This window comes from Oncorhynchus mykiss, chromosome 11 (assembly GCF_057628025.1).
Source record: "Oncorhynchus mykiss isolate SJ-2025 chromosome 11, ASM5762802v1, whole genome shotgun sequence".
Taxonomy (NCBI): domain Eukaryota; kingdom Metazoa; phylum Chordata; class Actinopteri; order Salmoniformes; family Salmonidae; genus Oncorhynchus; species Oncorhynchus mykiss.
The window spans coordinates 18260557-18280457 of record NC_143032.1 but is presented as its reverse complement, the minus strand read 5'-3'; the positions used below and the strand labels follow the sequence as shown (position 1 = coordinate 18280457).

The window sequence follows — 19901 nt, the reverse complement described above, 5'->3', positions numbered from 1 at the left end:
CTGCAAACCCTACCGCCCTTCCCCCAATTGGAGTAAACTAATAAACAATAACACTTAGGCTTCTACCTTCAGTTTATACTTATTATACACATTTTTACAGACACAATCTATTTTACAATAGTAATATTTTGTTTGTTTTTAGTCCTTCCTCTATTTCTGATGTCCATCGAGTTTGATTTCTATTTGTAACTGTGCTATTTCACAACATTTCTGAACCTATATACATTTTACAGACTCCCTTCAGCTCCATTCAACCCCTCCCATCAGTCTCTCAACACCATCCAGTCCCACCCTTCAGCTCCATTCAACCCCTCCCATCTATCTTTCAACACCATCCAGTCCCACCCTTCAGCTCCATTCAACCCCTCCCATCTATCTCTCAACACCATCCAGTCCCACCCTTCAGCTCCATTCAACCCCTCCCATCTCTCTCTCAACACCATCCATTTTGGATTTCTATTTGCCATATATTTTTCAACTGTGCTGTGATGCTTCACAAAAGTACTGAACCTTTCTGTTCTCATAGCTTCTACAGATTGTAAATTAAAGATAAATATTTTTGTTAAAATAATTATTCTATTATTGATTGATTGACTATGGCTTTTCAAATCATCCAGTATTGCTATCTGCAGCGTTAGTTCTAGGAAAATGTTGCAATTCTTCAGCCATTCCTGGACCTGTGTCCAAAAACGAGCTACATATGGACAATACCGAAATAAATTATCTAATGACTGCCTCCTCACAGCAAAATCTGCAGAGCTGGGAAGATTGTATCCCCCATATATATAACATTCTATTGGTTGCAAAAATGTTGTATAGTAATATAAATTGAAAAATTCAAAGTTTTGAATCCGACGTTGTTTTGCGTGTCAATTCATAAACCATGTGCCATGGAATGGGTACATTGAAAATCTCTTCCCAACTATTTTGCAATTTAAATGGCACAGCTGTCAATTTTTTGGTCCTTAAATGAAATTGGTATGTTTTTATTTATCACACTTTTCTTTAACCATTTATGTTCTTTAATACAGGGCCGACATACAAGTTCCTTACTTTTTCCCCCTTCTACTTGCCTCTTCCATTGTGGTAATGCTGCAATTAGTTGGTTGTAATTTTGGGTAGAGCAGACATTTCTATATGTCTGTTTGCTGCATGTGTGACATAACTCCACCAGTCCTATTTATATCATTCACAAAAATTATACCTTTTTTAAAAATTTCATCTGAAAAAATATATATATTTTTTAATAAATTAGTATATTTGAGTTTAACCACAATATTTGTTGTATTATTTGTTCTGTCTTTTCAGATGGATTCAACTGAAACATTGTTGTTAGGGCGGAGACACAAGCATCGGGTCATTTTATCCATATCTCTGGTTCTGTTAGGGAAGGACAGTGCTGTACACACACACACAAAAGAAGGAATAAACTATAACATGTTTAAAAAATGATTTAAGAGAGAAAAACAGGGGACATGCTTTAAAGCAGAGCAAAACAGGGAGGTGTTAGCTAAGATTGTTCAACATCAGACATTTTGTTTGTGTTGCCAATATGAACACAACCCTGACATTGCTTATCTCGCCCTCCTTCCACAGGTGAAGACATTGGAGGAGGAGAACAACTCATTGACCAATCAGGTGAGGACTTTGGAGGAGAAGTACAGCTCGTTGACCACTCAGCTGCTAAGGTCACAGAGCCGGGGCCAAGACGACGTCCAGCGGCTAGCCAATCAGGAGGAGCGTCTGGTCGTACTGAGGACAGAGTCAGAGACGCTACAGGAGAAGTACAGCAGCAAGGTGCAGGAGGTGAGACAATATTCACCATTTCATTTAACATATTTACTCTATTTAATAGTACTGTCCTTCATTGGTGTTGAATGAGGTGAGCTTCCCCCTTTACGTGTCTAGAAAAAGCGCTATTGAAGTCCAATCAATTATTTGTATAATGAATGATATATTACACAAGTACTATTCACTACTGTATGATAATGACATTACTATCATCAGGATGCAGCAGTTAGAATTGTCATCACTTGATGTTGCTGATACTAAAATATCAACAATACAAGAGAGAGTCATCTGGCTTTTGTAATGCTTATTTATTGGTTAGAGAGGAACATTGGGGTGTTTAACCCCAGAACGGTTCACATCAGAAAGTTTAGTTCATTACAGCATTACATCATGGTGCTGTATTCACACAGGGAAGAGCAGGAAGCCACTGAAGGTGTTGTGGTTATTATTATTATCCCAGAGTCCACGGCCTGCATCTCCCTCATCCAGCTCTAGAGACAAAGCATTAGATATGTACTCATAATACTGATCATTGGTGTCATTATTAAAAATCCGTCTCTTGTAATTGTGGTAAGGGTAAACAGCCATGGCTTTCCCAGTGCGGTTTTCAAAGGCGGTGAACCTGAAGTAGTAGACTCCTCTCACTGGTGCTGTGAAGATACCGGTATCAGAGGTGAAGCAGGGAGTGATCATCACTGTCCATCTCTCAGACACCGTTAGTAATACTGGACTGTAGCCTGATTCAGTGTGTGTTGGATTAGTGTGGTCAGTACTTGTAGTTGTGTTGTAGGCCCTGCCAGTGTTGGTGAAGACTTTACTGTAGATCAGTGTGGTGTCAGTATTGAAGGGTCCTACCCCTCCTGAACGAGTCAAAGCAGCAGAGAGGCCACTTTTGTCTGTGAACACAGGAAGAAAACACAAGAGTCTAAGGCTTCAGTCTCACACGGTTTACTTGTTTAATTGATAGTCATTGTGATTTGTTCTGTAGTACCAAACTATTATTGGAGTGTGTAGCTGTAAGAATATGATGAGAACTTAGTGCCTTCAGAAAGTCTACATACCCCTGGACTTATTCCACGTTTTGTTGTTACAGCCTGAATCCATAATGGATTAAATACAGTGCCTTGCGAAAGTATTCGGCCCCCTTGAACTTTGCGACCTTTTGCCACATTTCAGGTTTCAAACATAAAGATATAAAACTGTATTTTTTTGTGAAGAATCAACAACAAGTGGGACACAATCATGAAGTGTAACGACATTTATTCAGATATTTCATACTTTTTTAACAAATCAAAAACTGAAAAATTGGGCGTGCAAAATTATTCAGCCCCCTTAAGTTAATACTTTGTAGCGCCACCTTTTGCTGCGATTACAGCTGTAAGTCGCTTGGGGTATGTCTCTATCAGTTTTGCACATCGAGAGACTGAAATTTTTTCCCATTCCTCCTTGCAAAACAGCTCGAGCTCAGTGAGGTTGGATGGAGAGTATTTGTGAACAGTAGTTTTCAGTTCTTTCCACAGATTCTCGATTGGATTCAGGTCTGGACTTTGACTTGGCCATTCTAACACCTGGATGTTTATTTTTGAACCATTCCATTGTAGATTTTGCTTTATGTTTTGGATCATTGTCTTGTTGGAAGACAAATCTCCGTCCCAGTCTCAGGTCTTTTGCAGACTCCATCAGGTTCTTCCAGAATGGTCCTGTATTTGGCTCCATCCATCTTCCCATCAATTTTAACCATCTTCCCTGTCCCTGCTGAAGAAAAGCAGGCCCAAACCATGATGCTGCCACCACCATGTTTGACAGTGGGGATGGTGTGTTCAGCTGTGTTGCTTTTACGCCAAACATAACGTTTTGCATTGTTGCCAAAAAAGTTCAATTTTGGTTTCATCTGACCAGAGCACCTTCTTCCACATGTTTGGTGTGTCTCCCAGGTGGCTTGTGGCAAACTTTAAACGACACTTTTTATGGATATCTTTAAGAAATGGCTTTCTTCTTGCCACTCTTCCATAAAGGCCAGATTTGTGCAATATACGACTGATTGTTGTCCTATGGACAGTCTCCCACCTCAGCTGTAGATCTCTGCAGTTCATCCAGAGTGATCATGGGCCTCTTGGCTGCATCTCTGATCAGTCTTCTCCTTGTATGAGCTGAAAGTTTAGAGGGACGGCCAGGTCTTGGTAGATTTGCAGTGGTCTGATACTCCTTCCATTTCAATATTATCGCTTGCACAGTGCTCCTTGGGATGTTTAAAGCTTGGGAAATCTTTTTGTATCCAAATCCGGCTTTAAACTTCTTCACAACAGTATCTCGGACCTGCCTGGTGTGTTCCTTGTTCTTCATTATGCTCTCTGCGCTTTTAACAGACCTCTGAGACTATCACAGTGCAGGTGCATTTATACGGAGACTTGATTACACACAGGTGGATTGTATTTATCATCATTAGTCATTTAGGTCAACATTGGATCATTCAGAGATCCTCACTGAACTTCTGGAGAGAGTTTGCTGCACTGAAAGTAAAGGGGCTGAATAATTTTGCACGCCCAATTTTTCAGTTTTTGATTTGTTAAAAAAGTTTGAAATATCCAATAAATGTCGTTCCACTTCATGATTGTGTCCCACTTGTTGTTGATTCTTCACAAAAAAATACAGTTTTATATCTTTATGTTTGAAGCCTGAAATGTGGCAAAAGGTCGCAAAGTTCAAGGGGGCCGAATACTTTCGCAAGGCACTGTATATTATATGTTCTAATCCATCTACACACAATACCCCATAATGACAAACGTAAAACATGTTTTTAGAAAATTTAGCAAAAGTATTGAAAATTAACTAGGAAATACCTAATTTACGTAAGTATTCACACCCCTGAGTCAATAACTGTTAGAATAGCCTTTGGCAGCGATTACAGCTCTGAGTCTTTCTGGGTAGGCCTCTAAGAGCTTTGTACACCTGGATTGTACAATATTTGCACATTATATATTTTTTAATTCTTCAAGCTCTGTCAAAATGGTTGTTGATCATTGCTAGACAGCCATTTTTAAATCTTGCCATAGATTTTCATGCCAATTTAAGTCACAAAACTGTAACTAGGCGACTCAGGAACATTCAATGTTGTCTTGGTAATCAACTCCAGTGTATACTTGGCTTTGTGTTTTAGGTTATTGTCCAGCTGAAAGGTGAATGTGTCTCCCAGTGTCTGTTGGACAGCAGACTGAACCAGGTTTTCCTCTAGGATTTTGCCTGTGCTTAGCGCTATTCCTTTTCTTTCTATCCTAAAAAACTCCCTAGTCCTTGCCGATGACAAGTATACCCATACGATGATGCAGCCAGCACCGTGCTTGAAAATATGAAGAGTGGTACTCAGTGATGTGTTGGATTTGCCCCAAACATAATGTTTTGTATTCATCACATGAAGTACATTTCTTTGCCACATTTGTTTGTTTTACTTTCGTGCCTTATTGCAAACAGGTTGCATGTTTTGGACTAGTTTTATTCTGTACAGGCTTAATTCTTTTCACTCTGTCATTTAGGTTAGTATTGTGGTGTAACTGCAATGTAGTTGATCCATCCTCAGTTTTCTCCTATCACAGCCATTAAACTCTGTAACTGTTTTAAAGTCACCATTGGCCTCATGGTGAAATCCCTGAGCGGTGTCCTTCTTATCCGGCACCTGAGTTAGGAAGGACTGCTGTATATTTTGTAGTGACTGGGTGTATTGATACACCTTCCAAAGTGTCATTAATAACTTCACCATGCTCAAAGGGATATTCAATGTCTGTTTTTTTTTAACCCATTTACCAATAGGTGCTCTTCTTTGCGAGGCACTGGAAAACCTCCCTGATCTTTGTGTTTGAATTGTATGTGTGTGGTACAGAGATGAGGTAGTCATTCAAAAATCATGTTAAAAGCTATTATTGCACAGTCCATGAAAGTTATTATGTGACTTGTTAAGCACATTTTTACTCCTGAACTTATTTAGGCTTGCCATAACAAAGAGGTTGAATAATTATTGACTCAAGACATTTCAGCTTTCATTCTTTTAAATGAATGAGTATTTTAACAAATTAACATAATACCATTTTGACGTTATGGGGCATTGTGTGTAGGCCAGTATTACAATCTCTCAATTTAATCCATTTTAAATTCAGGCTGTAACGCAACAAAATGTGGAAAAAGTCTAGGGGTGTGAATACTTTCTGAAGGCACTGTATGATTTGTCAGAGATTGTCTTATGGTTCTAATCTATTCCATTGATTCTACTTGTCACAGAGTATGTGTGGCCTGTCAGGCTGGGCATGTGTGTACTTTGTGTCATTTTCAGATCAAACTGCACCCAGATTCATTTTGTTCTGTTATTTAGTGTTTACTTTAACTAACCACATAAGATCTGGAAGAAACCATGTAGTCTGACAATAAATGAAAGATTAACAAATCCTAAAGAATTTAGAGATCCCACTATAAAGTATGTGTACGAAGATTTCCAGTGTGAAACTTGTTTTGTAAAGTTTGCATTCTCTGTCTTCAGCTCCTCCACCTCTGTCACGTTGTATAAAAAAATATGGGGATGTAACCTAAACAAAAGAGCGGGGTCAAACCTCTAATAAATGCACGGGATGAGACCCGCAATAACAAGTGCACAACAATACACGGGACGAGACCCGTAATAACGAGTACACAATATACACAAGCACAAAAGCCGAAACTACAAAGCACAGGTACTCACAAGACCAACGGACATGGGAACAATAACCCACCAGAACACTGGTGAACAGAGGGCACAATTACTAATCAGGGGGAATGGGAACCAGGCGTGCGTAATGAAACAGTTCAGTGACGCCTAGAGGCCGGTGACGTAGACCTCCGGAGCTGGTGCGCGGAATGAGCAACGGTACTGGGGAAATCCGTGACAACAACCTTTTGACTGGCTGTCACTCTCGCCCCCATGGCTGACAGTTCAGCTGCTTGTCCTGGAATTATCTGTAGATCTTTTACTCTACTGACTTCACAATGAACCAAACAAATGTTAATGTTTCTACATGAGGCTTTACCTGTATTGTCTTTCTCCAGCTCCTCCACCTTGTTCTTCTGGAACTGCTGTTGAGTAGTGGTGATGCTCAGCTCCTCTCTAAGAGTCATCATCTCCTTCTCACTGGCCTTCACTCTGGCCCTCATGGCTGACAGTTCAGCTGCTTGTCCTGGAATTATGGGAACAAAATCTGTTAATATTTGAACGTTCTTACATAGATATGTATGAATTATCTGTTCATTACCTGCGTTCTGTTCCACTACCTTCAACTTGGTGAGCCTAAGCTCAAATCGTGGCTCTTCTACCATGTCTTCACTGTCCTTCAGTCTGGACTCAATGTTATTCAGTTCAGTCTTGGTGACAGTCAACTCCACTCTATGTTCCACCACCATGTCTCATCTCCTTCAGCTCAGTCAGGATGTCAGGGGTGGTGGTGGTCTGACCGCTCGTCTGTTTGTGTGTCGTCTCTCTTGCTTCAGTCCCTCGGCTCTCAATCTGAACCTCTCTCACCTTTCTCTCTCCCCCTTCACTGTGACCCTGTTGAGTGATGTCATTCTCTCTGACCCCTCCACTCTCTTCCTGACTCCATGCTCCAGACAGACAGACCAGCAACATCAGCAGACCTACAGCACCACTTATTCTTAAATGATACATCTTTTAGACATGATGTATTCTATAGGCACAATCCCCTTCCTTATATACATGCACAAGTTAGGGAGCCACCGCATGAGAATTTAACATGTGTTTCTGACGTAAGTTGTACAACTAAAGCCAAATATTCTGATAGCGTGAAACACTGGGTGAGCTGACCTCAAGGACATTTCAATCTGACACCTGTGAAAGGCTGAGAACTCAACCTGTTATTCAGTTGAAGCTCTGTCTTTATCTCCATCAAGTCTGTACTGGTGCTGTGAAGCTCTGTCTTTATCTCCGTCAAGTCTGTACTGGTGCTGTGAAGCTCTGTCTTTATCTCCGTCAAGTCTGTACTGGTGCTGTGAAGCTCTGTCTTTATCTCCAACAAGTCTGTACTGGTGCTGTGAAGCTATGTTTTTATCTCCATCAAGTCTGTACTGGTGCTGTGAAGCTATGTTTTTATCTCCGTCAAGTCCGTACTGGTGCTGTGAAGCTATGTTTTTATCTCCATCAAGTCTGTACTGGTGCTGTGAAGCTATGTTTTTATCTCCGTCAAGTCTGTACTGGTGCTGTGAAGCTATGTCTTTATCTCCGTCAAGTCTGTACTGGTGCTGTGAAGCTATGTTTTTATCTCCGTCAAGTCTGTACTGGTGCTGTGAAGCTATGTTTTTATCTCCGTCAAGTCTGTACTGGTGCTGTGAAGCTATGTCTTTATCTCCGTCAAGTCTGTACTGGTGCTGTGAAGCTATGTTTTTATCTCCGTCAAGTCCGTACTGGTGCTGTGAAGCTATGTTTTTATCTCCATCAAGTCTGTACTGGTGCTGTGAAGCTATGTTTTTATCTCCGTCAAGTCTGTACTGGTCCTGTGAAGCTCTGTCTTTATCTCCGTCAAGTCTGTACTGGTGCTGTGAAGCACTGTCTTTATCTCCGTCAAGTCTGTACTGGTGCTGTGAAGCTATGTTTTTATCTCCGTCAAGTCCGTACTGGTGCTGTGAAGCTATGTTTTTATCTCCGTCAAGTCTGTACTGGTGCTGTGAAGCTCTGTCTTAATCTCCCTCAAGTCTGTACTGGTGCTGTGAAGCTCTGTCTTTATCTCCGTCAAGTCTGTACTGGTGCTGTGAAGCTCTGTCTTTATCTCCGTCAAGTCTGTACTGGTGCTGTGAAGCTCTGTCTTTATCTCCATCAAGTCTGTACTGGTGCTGTGAAGCTATGTTTTTATCTCCGTCAAGTCCGTACTGGTGCTGTGAAGCTATGTTTTTATCTCCGTCAAGTCTGTACTGGTCCTGTGAAGCTATGTCTTTATCTCCGTCAAGTCTGTGCTGGTGCTGTGAAGCTATGTTTTTATCTCCGTCAAGTCTGTACTGGTGCTGTGAAGCTCTGTCTTTATCTCCATCAAGTCTGTACTGGTGCTGTGAAGCTCTGTCTTTATCTCCGTCAAGTCTGTACTGGTGCTGTGAAGCTCTGTCTTTATCTCCGTCAAGTCTGTACTGGTGCTGTGAAGCTATGTCTTTATCTCCATCAAGTCTGTACTGGTGCTGTGAAGCTCTGTCTTTATCTCCGTCAAGTCTCTACTGGTGCTGTGAAGCTATGTTTTTATCTCCGTCAAGTCTGTACTGGTGCTGTGAAGCTATGTTTTTATCTCCGTCAAGTCTGTACTGGTGCTGTGAAGCTATGTTTTTATCTCCGTCAAGTCTGTACTGGTGCTGTGAAGCTATGTTTTTATCTCCATCAAGTCTGTACTGGTGCTGTGAAGCTCTGTCTTTATCTCTATCAAGTCTGTACTGGTGCTGTGAAGCTATGTTTTTATCTCCATCAAGTCTGTACTGGTGCTGTGAAGCTCTGTCTTTATCTCCATCAAGTCTGTACTGGTGCTGTGAAGCTATGTTTTTATCTCCATCAAGTCTGTACTGGTGCTGTTTTTGTTTGAAACTAAAACCAAGATCTTTAATTAGACCCTTAAAAGTTTAGGAAAATCGATCAACAATCCAACCGTTGATTTCTTAACAGATTCCCAAGCACATTTGAGTTGTCTGTGGGGTGTCATGTATAAGGGTCATATCTCTGTAAGCGTTAGAATTACGTTAAGGGTTAGGGTTAGGAGCTAGGGTTAGGGTTAGGATTAAGGTTAGGTTTTTGGGCTAAGGTTAGGGTAAGAGTATGGGTTAGGGGTTAGGGAAAATAGGATTTTGAATGGGACTGAATTGTGTGTCCCCACAAGGTTAGCTGTACAAGGCTGTGTGTGTGTGTTATAGCTGGACACACTGCGGTTGGAGGTGGAGGAGGCGTATTCTGACAACGCGCACCTCCGCCAGGAGAACCAGGTGGTCATGGCCAACGTCAACCGCTGGGTCAAAGAGCAGAGGTGGGTAGGACACCAACACATAGCAGATACATAGTAGGAAACACCCACACACACTCTCTGATTGCCAGCCCAGTATGATGCATCTCTCTCTGTGTGTGTCAGGGTTGCCAGTGAGAGTCTAGCTGCTAAGATCAGAGGTCAGAACAAGGTGCTGCTCATCATCAGTGAGGAGAAACAGTGAGTACATCATTCACATTCTGTATACTGCGTACCGTACTTATCATTATACTGTCTATCTTGCCGTTATATACACTACCGGTCATAGGTACCCATTCAAGGGTTTTTCTTTATTTTTACTATTTTATACATTGTAGAATAATAGTGAATACATCAAAACTATGAAATAACACATATGAAATCATGTAGTAACCAAAGAAGCAAATAAACAAATCCAAATATATTTCATATTTGAGATTCTTCAAATAGCCACCCCTTGCCTTGATGACAGCTTTGCACACTCTTGGCTTTCTCTCAACCAGCTTCATAAGGTAGTGACCTGGAATGCATTTCAATGAACAGTTGTGCCTTGTTAATTTGTGGAATTTCTTTCCTTCTTAATGCATTTGAGCCAATCAGTTGTGTTGTGACAAGGTAGGGGCGGTATTCAGATAGCCCTATTTGGTAAAAATCCAAGTCCATATTACGGCAAGAACAGCTCACATAAGTAAAGAGAATGGACAGTCCATCATTACTTTAAGTCATGAAGGTCAGTCAATACTGAACATTTCAAGAACTTTGAAAGTTTCTTCAAGTGCAGTCGCAAAAACCATCAAACGCTATGATGAAACTGGCTCTCATGAGGACCACCACAGGAAAGGAAAACCCAGAGTTACCTCTGCTGCAGAATATAACTTCATTAGATTTACCCGCTTCAGAAATTGCAGCGCAAATAAATGCTTCATGTAACCGACACATTTCAACATCAACTGTTCAGAGTAGACTGTGTGAATCAGGCCTTCATGGTTGAATTGCTGCAAAGAAACCACTACTGAAGGACACCAATAAGAAGAAAAGACTAGCTTGGGCCAAGAAACCTGAGCAATGGACATTAAACCGGTGGAAATCTGGTCTGGAGTCCAAATTTGAGACTTGTTATGGGTGAACGGATGATCTCTGCATGTGTATTTCCCACCATAAAGCATGGAGGAGGTGATGTGATGGTGTGGGGGTGCTTTGCTGGTGACACTGTCTTTGATTTATTTCGAATTCACACTTAACCAGCATGGCTACCACAGCATTCTGCAGCGATACACCATCCCATCTGGTTTGGGCTTAGTGGGACTATCATTTTTTTTTCAAAACGACACTGACCCAACACACTGTGTAAGGGCTATTTTACCAAGAAGGAGAGTGATGGAGTGCTGCATCAGATGACCAGGCCTCTACAATCACCCAAAATCAACCAAATTGAGATGGTTTGGGATGAGTCAGACCGGAGAAGGAAGGAAAAGCATCCAACAAGTTCTCAGCTAATGTGGGAACTCCTTCAAGACTGTTGGAAAAGCATTCCAGGTGAAGCTGGTTGAGAGAATGCCAAGAGTGTGCAAAGATGTCATCAAGGAAAAGGATGGCTATTTGAAGAATCTCAAATATAAAATATATTTGGATTTGTTTAAGTTTTTTTGTTACTACACGTGTTATTTCATAGTTTGTCTTCACTATTATTCTACAATATAGAAAATATAGAAAAACCCTTGAATGAGTAGGTGTTCTTAAACTTTTGGCCGGTAGTGTATCACTATTCTGTCTCTTATCCTTGTATATCATTGTACTGTCTAGCTTATCATTATACAGTGCATTCGGGAAGTATTCAGACCTCTTGACTTTTTCCACGTTTTGTTATGTTACAGCCTTATTCTAAAATGGAATCAATCAAATCAATCTACACTCAATACCACATCATGAAAAAGAGAAGACAGGTTTTTAGAACTTTTTGCAAATGTATAAATAAATAGAAATACCTTATTTACATAAGTATTCAGACCCTTTGCTATGAGCTTAGGTGCATCCTGTTTCCATTGATCATCCTTGAGAGATGTTTCTACAACTTGATTGGAGTCCACCTGTGGTAAATTCAATTGATTGGACATGATTAAGAAAGGTACACACCTGTCTATATGTCCTCCATTATTCTTAAATGGAAGAAGATTGGAACCACCGAGACTCTTCCTGGAGCTGGCTGCCTGGCCAAACTGAGCAATCGGGGGAGAAGGGCTTTCGTTAGGGAGGTGACCAAGAACCCAATTGTCACTCTGATAGAGCTCTGGAGTTTCTCTGTGGAGATGGGGGAACCTTCCTGAAGGACAACCATCTCTGCAGTACTCCACCAATCAGGCCTTTATGGTAGAGTGGCCAGACAGAAGCCACTCCTCAGTAAAAGGCACATGACAGCCAGTTGGAGTTTGCCAAAAGGCACCTAAAGGACTCAGATCATGAGAAACAAGATTATCTGGTCTGATGAAACCAAGATTCACCTCTTTAGCCTGAATGCCAAGCGTCACGTCTGGAGGAAACCTGGCACCATCCATACGGTGAAGCATGGTGGTGGCAGCATCATGCTGCAGGGATGTTTCTCAGCGGCAGGGACTGGGAGACTAGTCAGGATCGAGGGAAAGATGATTGGAGCATAGTACAGAGAGATCCTTAATGAAAACATGCTCCAGAGCGCTCAGGACCTCAGACTGAGGCGAAAGTTCACCTTCCAACAGGACAACGACCCTAAGCACACAGCCAAGACAACGCAGGAGTGGCTTCGGGACAAGTCTCTGAATGTCCTTGAGTGGCCCAGCCAGAGCCCAGACTTGAACCACATCGATAACTCTGGACAGACCAGAAAATAGCTGTGCAGTGACGCTCCCCTCTAAACTGATAGAGCTTGAAAGGATCTGCAGAGAAGAATGGGGGAAACTCCCCAAATACAGGTGTGCCAAGAGTGTAGCATCATACCCAAGAAGACTCGAGGCTGTAATTGATGCCAATGGTGCTTCAACAAAGTACTGAGTAAAGGGCCTGAATACTTATGGACATTTATACATTTACAAAAACATCTGAAACCTGTTTTTGCTTCATCATTATGAGGTATTGTGTGTAGATTGATGAGGGAAAACAAATAATTTTATCAATTTTAGAATAAGGCTGTAACGTAACAAAATGTGGTAAAAGTCAAGGGGTCTGAATACTTTCCGAATGCACTGTATATATATCATTATACTTTCTATCTTAGACAATATGAGATATAATGATAAAATAGACAGTATAATGAGATATAATGATATCTAATCATTATATATCATTGTACTGTCTATCTTATCATTATGTATCATTGTACTCTCTATCTTATCATTAAGTATAGAGAGATTGATTTAAATGTGGAAGACACGTTTCAGTTGAATGCATTCAGTTGTACAACTGATTAGGTATCCCCCTTTCCCTTTATACTGTCTATCTTCTCATTATGTATCATTGTACTGTCTATATCTTATCATTATATACAGTTGAAGTCACAAGTTTACATACACCTTAGCCAAATACATTTAAACTCAGTTTTTCACGGTTCCTGACATGTAATCCTAGTAAAAAGTCTCAGTCTTAGGTCAGTTAGGATCACCACTTTATTTTAAGTAGTAGTAGAGAAAATGATTTCTTTCAGCTTTTATTTCTTTCATCACATTCCCAGTGGGTCAGAAGTTTACATATACTAATTGAGTGTTTGGTAGCATTACCTTTAAATTGTTTAACTTGGGTCAAACGTTTCAGGTTGCCTTCCACAAGCTTCCCACAATAAGTTGGGTGAATTTTGGCCCATTCCTCCTGACAGAGCTGGTGTAACTGAGTCAGGTTTGTAGGCCTCCTTGCTCGCACAAGCTTTTTCAGTTCTGCCCACAAATTTTCTATAGGATTGAGGTCAGGGCTTTATGATGGCCACTTCAGTATCTTGCCTTTGTTGTGCTAAAGCCATTTTGCCACCACGACCAAGTTTTAACTTCCTGAACGATGTCTTGAGATGTTGCTTCAATATATCCACATATTGTTCCTTCCTCATGAAGCCATCTATTTTGTGAAGTGCACCAGTCCCTCCCGCAGCAAAGCACCCACACAACAAAATGCTGCCACCCAAGGATGAACCAGACTTGTGGAGGTCTACATTTTTTTTCTGAGGTCTTGGCTGATTTCTTTTGATTTTCCCATGATGTCAAGCAAAGTTTGAAGGTAGGCCTTGAAATACATCCACAGGTACACCTCCAATTGACTCAAATGATGTCAATTAGCCTATCAGAAGCTTCTAAAGCCATGATATCATTTTCTGGAATTTTCCAAGCTGTTTAAAGGCACAGTCAACTTAGTGTATGTAATCTTCTGACCCACTGGAATTGTGAATTATAAGTGAAAAAATCTGTCTGTTAACAATTGTTGGAAAAATTAGTTGTGTTATGCACAAAGTAGATGTCCTAACAGACTTGCCAAAACTATTGTTTGTTAACAAGACATTTGTGGAGTGGTTGAACAATGATTTTTAACGACTCCAACCTAAGTGTATGTAAACTTCCGACTTCAACTGTATCATTATACTGTCTATCTTAACATTATATATCATTATAGTGTCTACACTGAGTGCACAAAACATTAGGAACACCTGGTCTTTCCTTGACAAACTAACCAGGTGAAGGCTATGATCCCTTATTGATATCACCTGTTAAATCCACTTCAATCAGTGTAGATGAAGAGGAGGAGACAGGGTAAAGAAGGATTTTTAAGCCTTGAGACAATTCAGACATGGATTATGTATGTGTGCCATTCAGAGGGTGAATGGGCAAGACAATTTTTGCACATTAAGTGTTTGAGATAGTAATGTATCAATATTTATTATTTACAAATGAGCTATGACATAGCCAATGAATATATATAACATAACTTTCAAAATCAAATGGTTTTGACCATTTGGATGTTTTTACAGAGTGAACTTCTCTTCTCCCTTCGGGCCATGCAGTGCACCTCGGTCCTTGTTATGTAATTATATTTAAAAAATATACCAAAACTATTGCTGATGTTGAACCCGAACAATCAAAATCAAATCTATTGTAAGCTCTGTTCAGCAGGTATTGCCAGATGAAAGTTGTTCTGGTAAAACACCATTTTCAGCACATGGATAACAATAATAACCTAGCACATTACAAAGGTTGTCACTCAACACATAAACATTTTAGCATGTGTAAGATGCCGCCTGCCTCGCGTTGGTCAGCGCATGAAGTTGGGCACAATGCACAGTTTGACTACAAGCTACTGATATTACCTGGGGTTGTTTGGCATTCAAAGTGACGCGTGCTTAGTTCGACACTGAAAGACAGGACACATCAGTTGTCACAAAAGATGAGGTATTTTCAGAAGGTAGAATAAAACATTTAAAAATAAATGTGTAACCGGCAATTCGGAACGTTTAAATAGGATGTTCTGACAAATGCATGCTACATTTGGTTTGGGGTCTGCTGACCAATGCACTAGTATCTTAAACATTTGAACCAGGGACCGATGCGTATCGGAGAATCGTTACATCCCTAGGAATCAGGTGTGGCAATGTTAGTGCTAGGGCAAATACAAAACTGTGCACCCCCTAGGGTCCCCAGGACTAGGATGGAGAAACACTGACATAAAGCCCCTTAACAAGGTATGGACTCCCTTACCAGAAACACATGATGTACACGTATTACATATGTGTGTGTTTGTGTGTCCTTGAGAGTGTGTGTGTTGTCCCTGAGCGGCGAATTTGTTTACTAAAGATGACTGGATGTTCTGAGACAGGAAACTCAGCTCAGCTAAACGCTGCACCTGCTAACTAGGTCACCTTTCCCACCAGGGGGGAATGTGTGATCACAGCAGGTGTTGGTGTGGGTGTGTTTGTGCGTTCGTAGGTGTGTGTGTGTGTGTTACACACTCCTCTCTGATTCAGAATCTCAGAAAAAGACACACACCTGACACACACACATTACTTCCTGCCCGCCGTCAGCAAACACACACACACACACACACTGACACTGTTCTTCAGAGATCAAAGTGGTCTTCCCGTCATCCATCATTCCACCCCCTGTAGCTCCATACCGCCGTCATGCTGAGAATGTCTCTCCTTCTTCCTGTGTGTGTCTTTCTGTCCTCTATCCCTCTGTCCTCTCTAGCCTTTTATCCTTCTGTAATTTCTATCCTTCTGTCCTCTATCCTTCTATCCTCTGTCCTTCTGTCCTTCCATCCTCTATCCTTCTATCCTCTCAGTCCTTCCGTCCTCTCTATCCTTCTATCCTCTCTATCCTTCTATCCTCTCAGTCCTTCCGTCCTCTCTATCCTTCTATCCTATCAGTCCTTCCGTCCTCTCTATCCTTCTATCCTCTGTCCTTCCGTCCTCTCTATCCTTCTATCCTCTCAGTCCTTCCGTCCTCTCTATCCTTCTATCCTCTCAGTCCTTCCGTCCTCTCTATCCTTCTATCCTCTCAGTCCTTCCGTCCTCTCTATCCTTCTATCCTCTCAGTCCTTCCGTCCTCTCTATCCTTCTATCCTCTCAGTCCTTCCGTCCTCTCTATCCTTCTATCCTCTCAGCCCTTCCGTCCTCTCTACCCTTCTGTACTTATATCCTTCTGTAATCTCTATCCACTCTGTCCATCTGTGCTTCTGTCCTTTCTATCCTGTCCTCTCTATCCTTCTGTCATCTCTATCCTTCTGTCCTTTCTATCATTCCTTCTGTCCTCTCTAGTCTTCTGTCCTCTCTATCATTCATTTTATCCATCTGTCATCTCTATCCTTTTATCCTTCTGTCATCTCTATCCTTTCTGTCCTCTCTGTCCTTCTGTCCTCTCTATCCTTGTATCCTTCTAATATCTATCCTGCTGTCCTCTCTAGCCTTATGTTCTCTCTAGCCTTTTATCCTTCTGTCCTCTCTAGCCTTCTGTCCTCTCTAGCCTTTTATCCTTCTGTCTTCTCTAGCCTTTTATCCTTCTGTCATCTCTATCCTTTCTGTCCTCTCTGTCCTTCTGTCCTCTCTATCCTTGTATCCTTCTGTAATATCCATCCTGCTGTCCTCTCTAGCCTTATGTTCTGTCTAGCCTTTTATCCTTCTGTCCTCTCTAGCCTTCTGTCCTCTCTAGCCTTTTATCCTTCTGTCCTCTCTAGCCTTTTATCCTTCTGTCTTCTCTAGCCTTATGTCCTCTCTAGCATTTTATCCTTCTGTCCTCTCTAGCTTTCTGTCCTCTCTAGCCTTCCTTCTCATCTAGCCTTTTATCCTTCTGTAATCTCTATCCTTTTATCCTTCTGTCCTCTCTATCCTTCTGTCCTCTCTATCCTTTTATTATTCTGTCCTCTCTAGCCTTCTGTCCTCTCTAGCCTTCCTTCTCATCTAGCCTTTTATCCTTCTGTCCTCGCTATCCTTTTATTCTTCTGTAATCTCTATCCTTTTATCCTTCTGTCCTCTCTAGCCTTTTATCCATCTGTCCTCTCTATCATTTTATCCTTCTGTCCTCTCTATCCTTTTATCCTTCTGTAATCTCTAGCCTTTTATCCTTCTGTAATCTCTATCATTTTATCCTTCTGTCCTCTCTATCCTTTTATCCTTCTGTCCTCTCTATCATTTTATCCTTCTGTCCTCTCTATCCTTTTATCCTTCTGTCCTCTCTATCATTTCATCCTTCTGTAATCTCTAGCCTTTTATCCTTCTGTCCTCTCTATCCTTTTATCCTTCTGTCATCTCTATCCTTTTATCCTTCTGTAATCTCTATCCTTTTATCCTTCTGTCCTCTCTATCCTTTTATCCTTCTGTAATCTCTATCCTTTTATCCTTCTGTCCTCTATCCTTTTATCCTTCTGTCCTCTCTATCCTTTTATCCTTCTGTCCTCTCTATCCTTCTGTTATCTGTCCTCTCTATTCTTCTATCCTTCTGTAATCTCTCTCCTGTCCTCTCTCTCCTTCTATTCTCTCTAGCCTTATGTCCTCTCTAGCCTTCTGTCCTCTCTATCCTCTGTCCTCTGTAGCCTTGTATCCTTCTGTCATCTCTGTCCTTCTGTCCTCTATCCTTTTGTCCTCTCTATCCTTTTATCCTTCTGTCCTCTCTATCCTTCTGTCCTCTCACTATGTCTTGTCTGTCTGTCCCTCTGTCTGGGTCAGCGTGTTCGCCTGCCATTCCACCTAAATGACATCATTAAAGCCAGACAGTGGTTTGAGTGCACTGTGTTCCTCTCTCCATCTCCTTCATTTATGTTGCCTTTCTCTGTCTCTCTCCTCTCATCCAAAAATCTATATGGATTGCTTTTCTCTCTCTCTCTCTCTCTCTCTCTCTCTCTCTCTCTCTCTCTCTCTGTTTCTGTGTCTCTATTTCTCTCTCTCAGACATCTTCAGGAGGCTAACAGGGCCCTAGAGGAGGAGCTGAGGAAATTGGGAGATGAGGGGGAGGAGAAGGAGAGAGAGATGGAACGCTTAAAGGTAAATGAGAGGAAGAAGAGAGAGATCTTCTAGACTGAGAAAGAGGGAGAAAAAAGAACGAGGAAAGAAAGATGTAGAATTTCTGTAGTTGACATATGCACAGTTGTTTGTGTATAATATGTTGTACCCCGCCCCCACTCTTCTAAATGTGTATGTCTCTTTTATAAGCCTTTGCTCTAACCACACATGCCATTTAGTCTCTGTAATATGTCATATTTCCAAATACTTTGATCAGACAATGGTAACAGCAACAGAGTCCTATCACTCTTGTCTGATATGTCAGCAGTGCCTGAGGCATACAGCCACCAAAAACCTGCCTCAAAACTAATGACTGTAACTCAATCAGAATAACACCAGTGATTAGTATAGAATATTGTAGAATAGAAGAAAACTCTACATGGACGTGGCTCCGATAAGACTATCGTCGGCTTAGATTAATATTTAGCTTGTCATTTTTTCCGTAGGCCCAGGTTCAAGACCGGGGTCAACAGCAGGAGGAGTAAGTACTAACTGTCTGTTCTCTGTCTGGACACGGTGTGTGTGAGTGTGTGTGGTCATACATGTGTGTACGTATACTCCCAATCAGTCACCATAGTAGTCATGATCACATCCAGACACAGGCATTTCATACACTCAGGCTGCTTCTTCCCCAGCAGCTGTTAATGATGTTATTACCAATGAAAAGTTGTGAATGGGATAATGACATTAGGGGGAGGGGGTGTACTGCCAATTAAAACACCCTCAGGCGATGCCACCTGTGTCTGTGTGTGACGTGACCTACCCACACACACACACTGAATAACTAAATCATGCTGAGTCTTTAACAATGATAAGTCTCTGACCAGAGTCCTCATTGTTGTCAGATTAAGTTTCATCTGTAGTGGAGAGGTTCATCTATTAGTTTCATTAAGAGGATGAAAGAATGATGGACAGAAGGGATGGTTGTGGGGGGGGCAATAGAGGTACCTGCCTGAAGCAATCCTCCCCAAACCTACACACACACACACTACCAATCACCCCCCACCTGACCTCTTGGGTCCCCCTTGTTAACGATGCATCCCTCCACCACGCCCCCTCCTCGTCCTCTAACGAACCAACAGGCTTTATTTCCAAACTGATCTAATTTGTTTGGACTCCTATTGGTTTCAAACACAGTTCAAAGCTGTCAGTCATTTGAATGATATTATTAAGGGCCCTGACAGAAAGGTGAATCACATCTCTTTGTCTTTCTGAATAATTGCTACAGAGGCCGAGAGAAGAGATCCATATAGATGTGGGTTTTTGATGGGATGAATATATTAATGTAGACTGAGATAAGATGCAGTGAATGAAGCTGTCTTCTATTGTCTCTGATTATAGGAAAAACCCTTCGTGTCATTATTACACTTTCCCCGTAGCATATATGAATCGAAATACTTGCTATATGAGAAGTGATATTTGCATGGCTGTCATATACCTATTGGCCTACACATGATTAGGATCATGCATTATGAAGGAGGTCTCTAGGGATACGGTGGTATAATCATGACAGTGATCAACCTAGTGAGGAGTCAGTTATTAGAAATATTTTCTGAAATCCCTCTAATCGTTGGTTATTCCATGATGATTACAAAGCTTACTATATACACAGCCTC

The 19901-nt window shown here is 41.3% G+C and overlaps 1 protein-coding gene across 2 annotated transcripts in view; it reads left to right on the top strand.

Moving 5' to 3' along the window:
- The window catches only part of LOC110535423 (uncharacterized), a 152652-nt gene that overhangs the window by 118115 nt on the left and 14636 nt on the right, over window positions 1–19901 (top strand). For both annotated transcript variants that reach the window (XM_090189665.1, XM_090189663.1), the window contains 5 exons: window positions 1597–1806; window positions 9703–9812; window positions 9915–9989; window positions 18174–18267; window positions 18732–18766. In XM_090189665.1, coding sequence (XP_090045791.1) covers window positions 1597–1806; window positions 9703–9812; window positions 9915–9989; window positions 18174–18267; window positions 18732–18766 — 524 coding nt within the window. The remainder of the gene's footprint in view (window positions 1–1596; window positions 1807–9702; window positions 9813–9914; window positions 9990–18173; window positions 18268–18731; window positions 18767–19901) is intronic.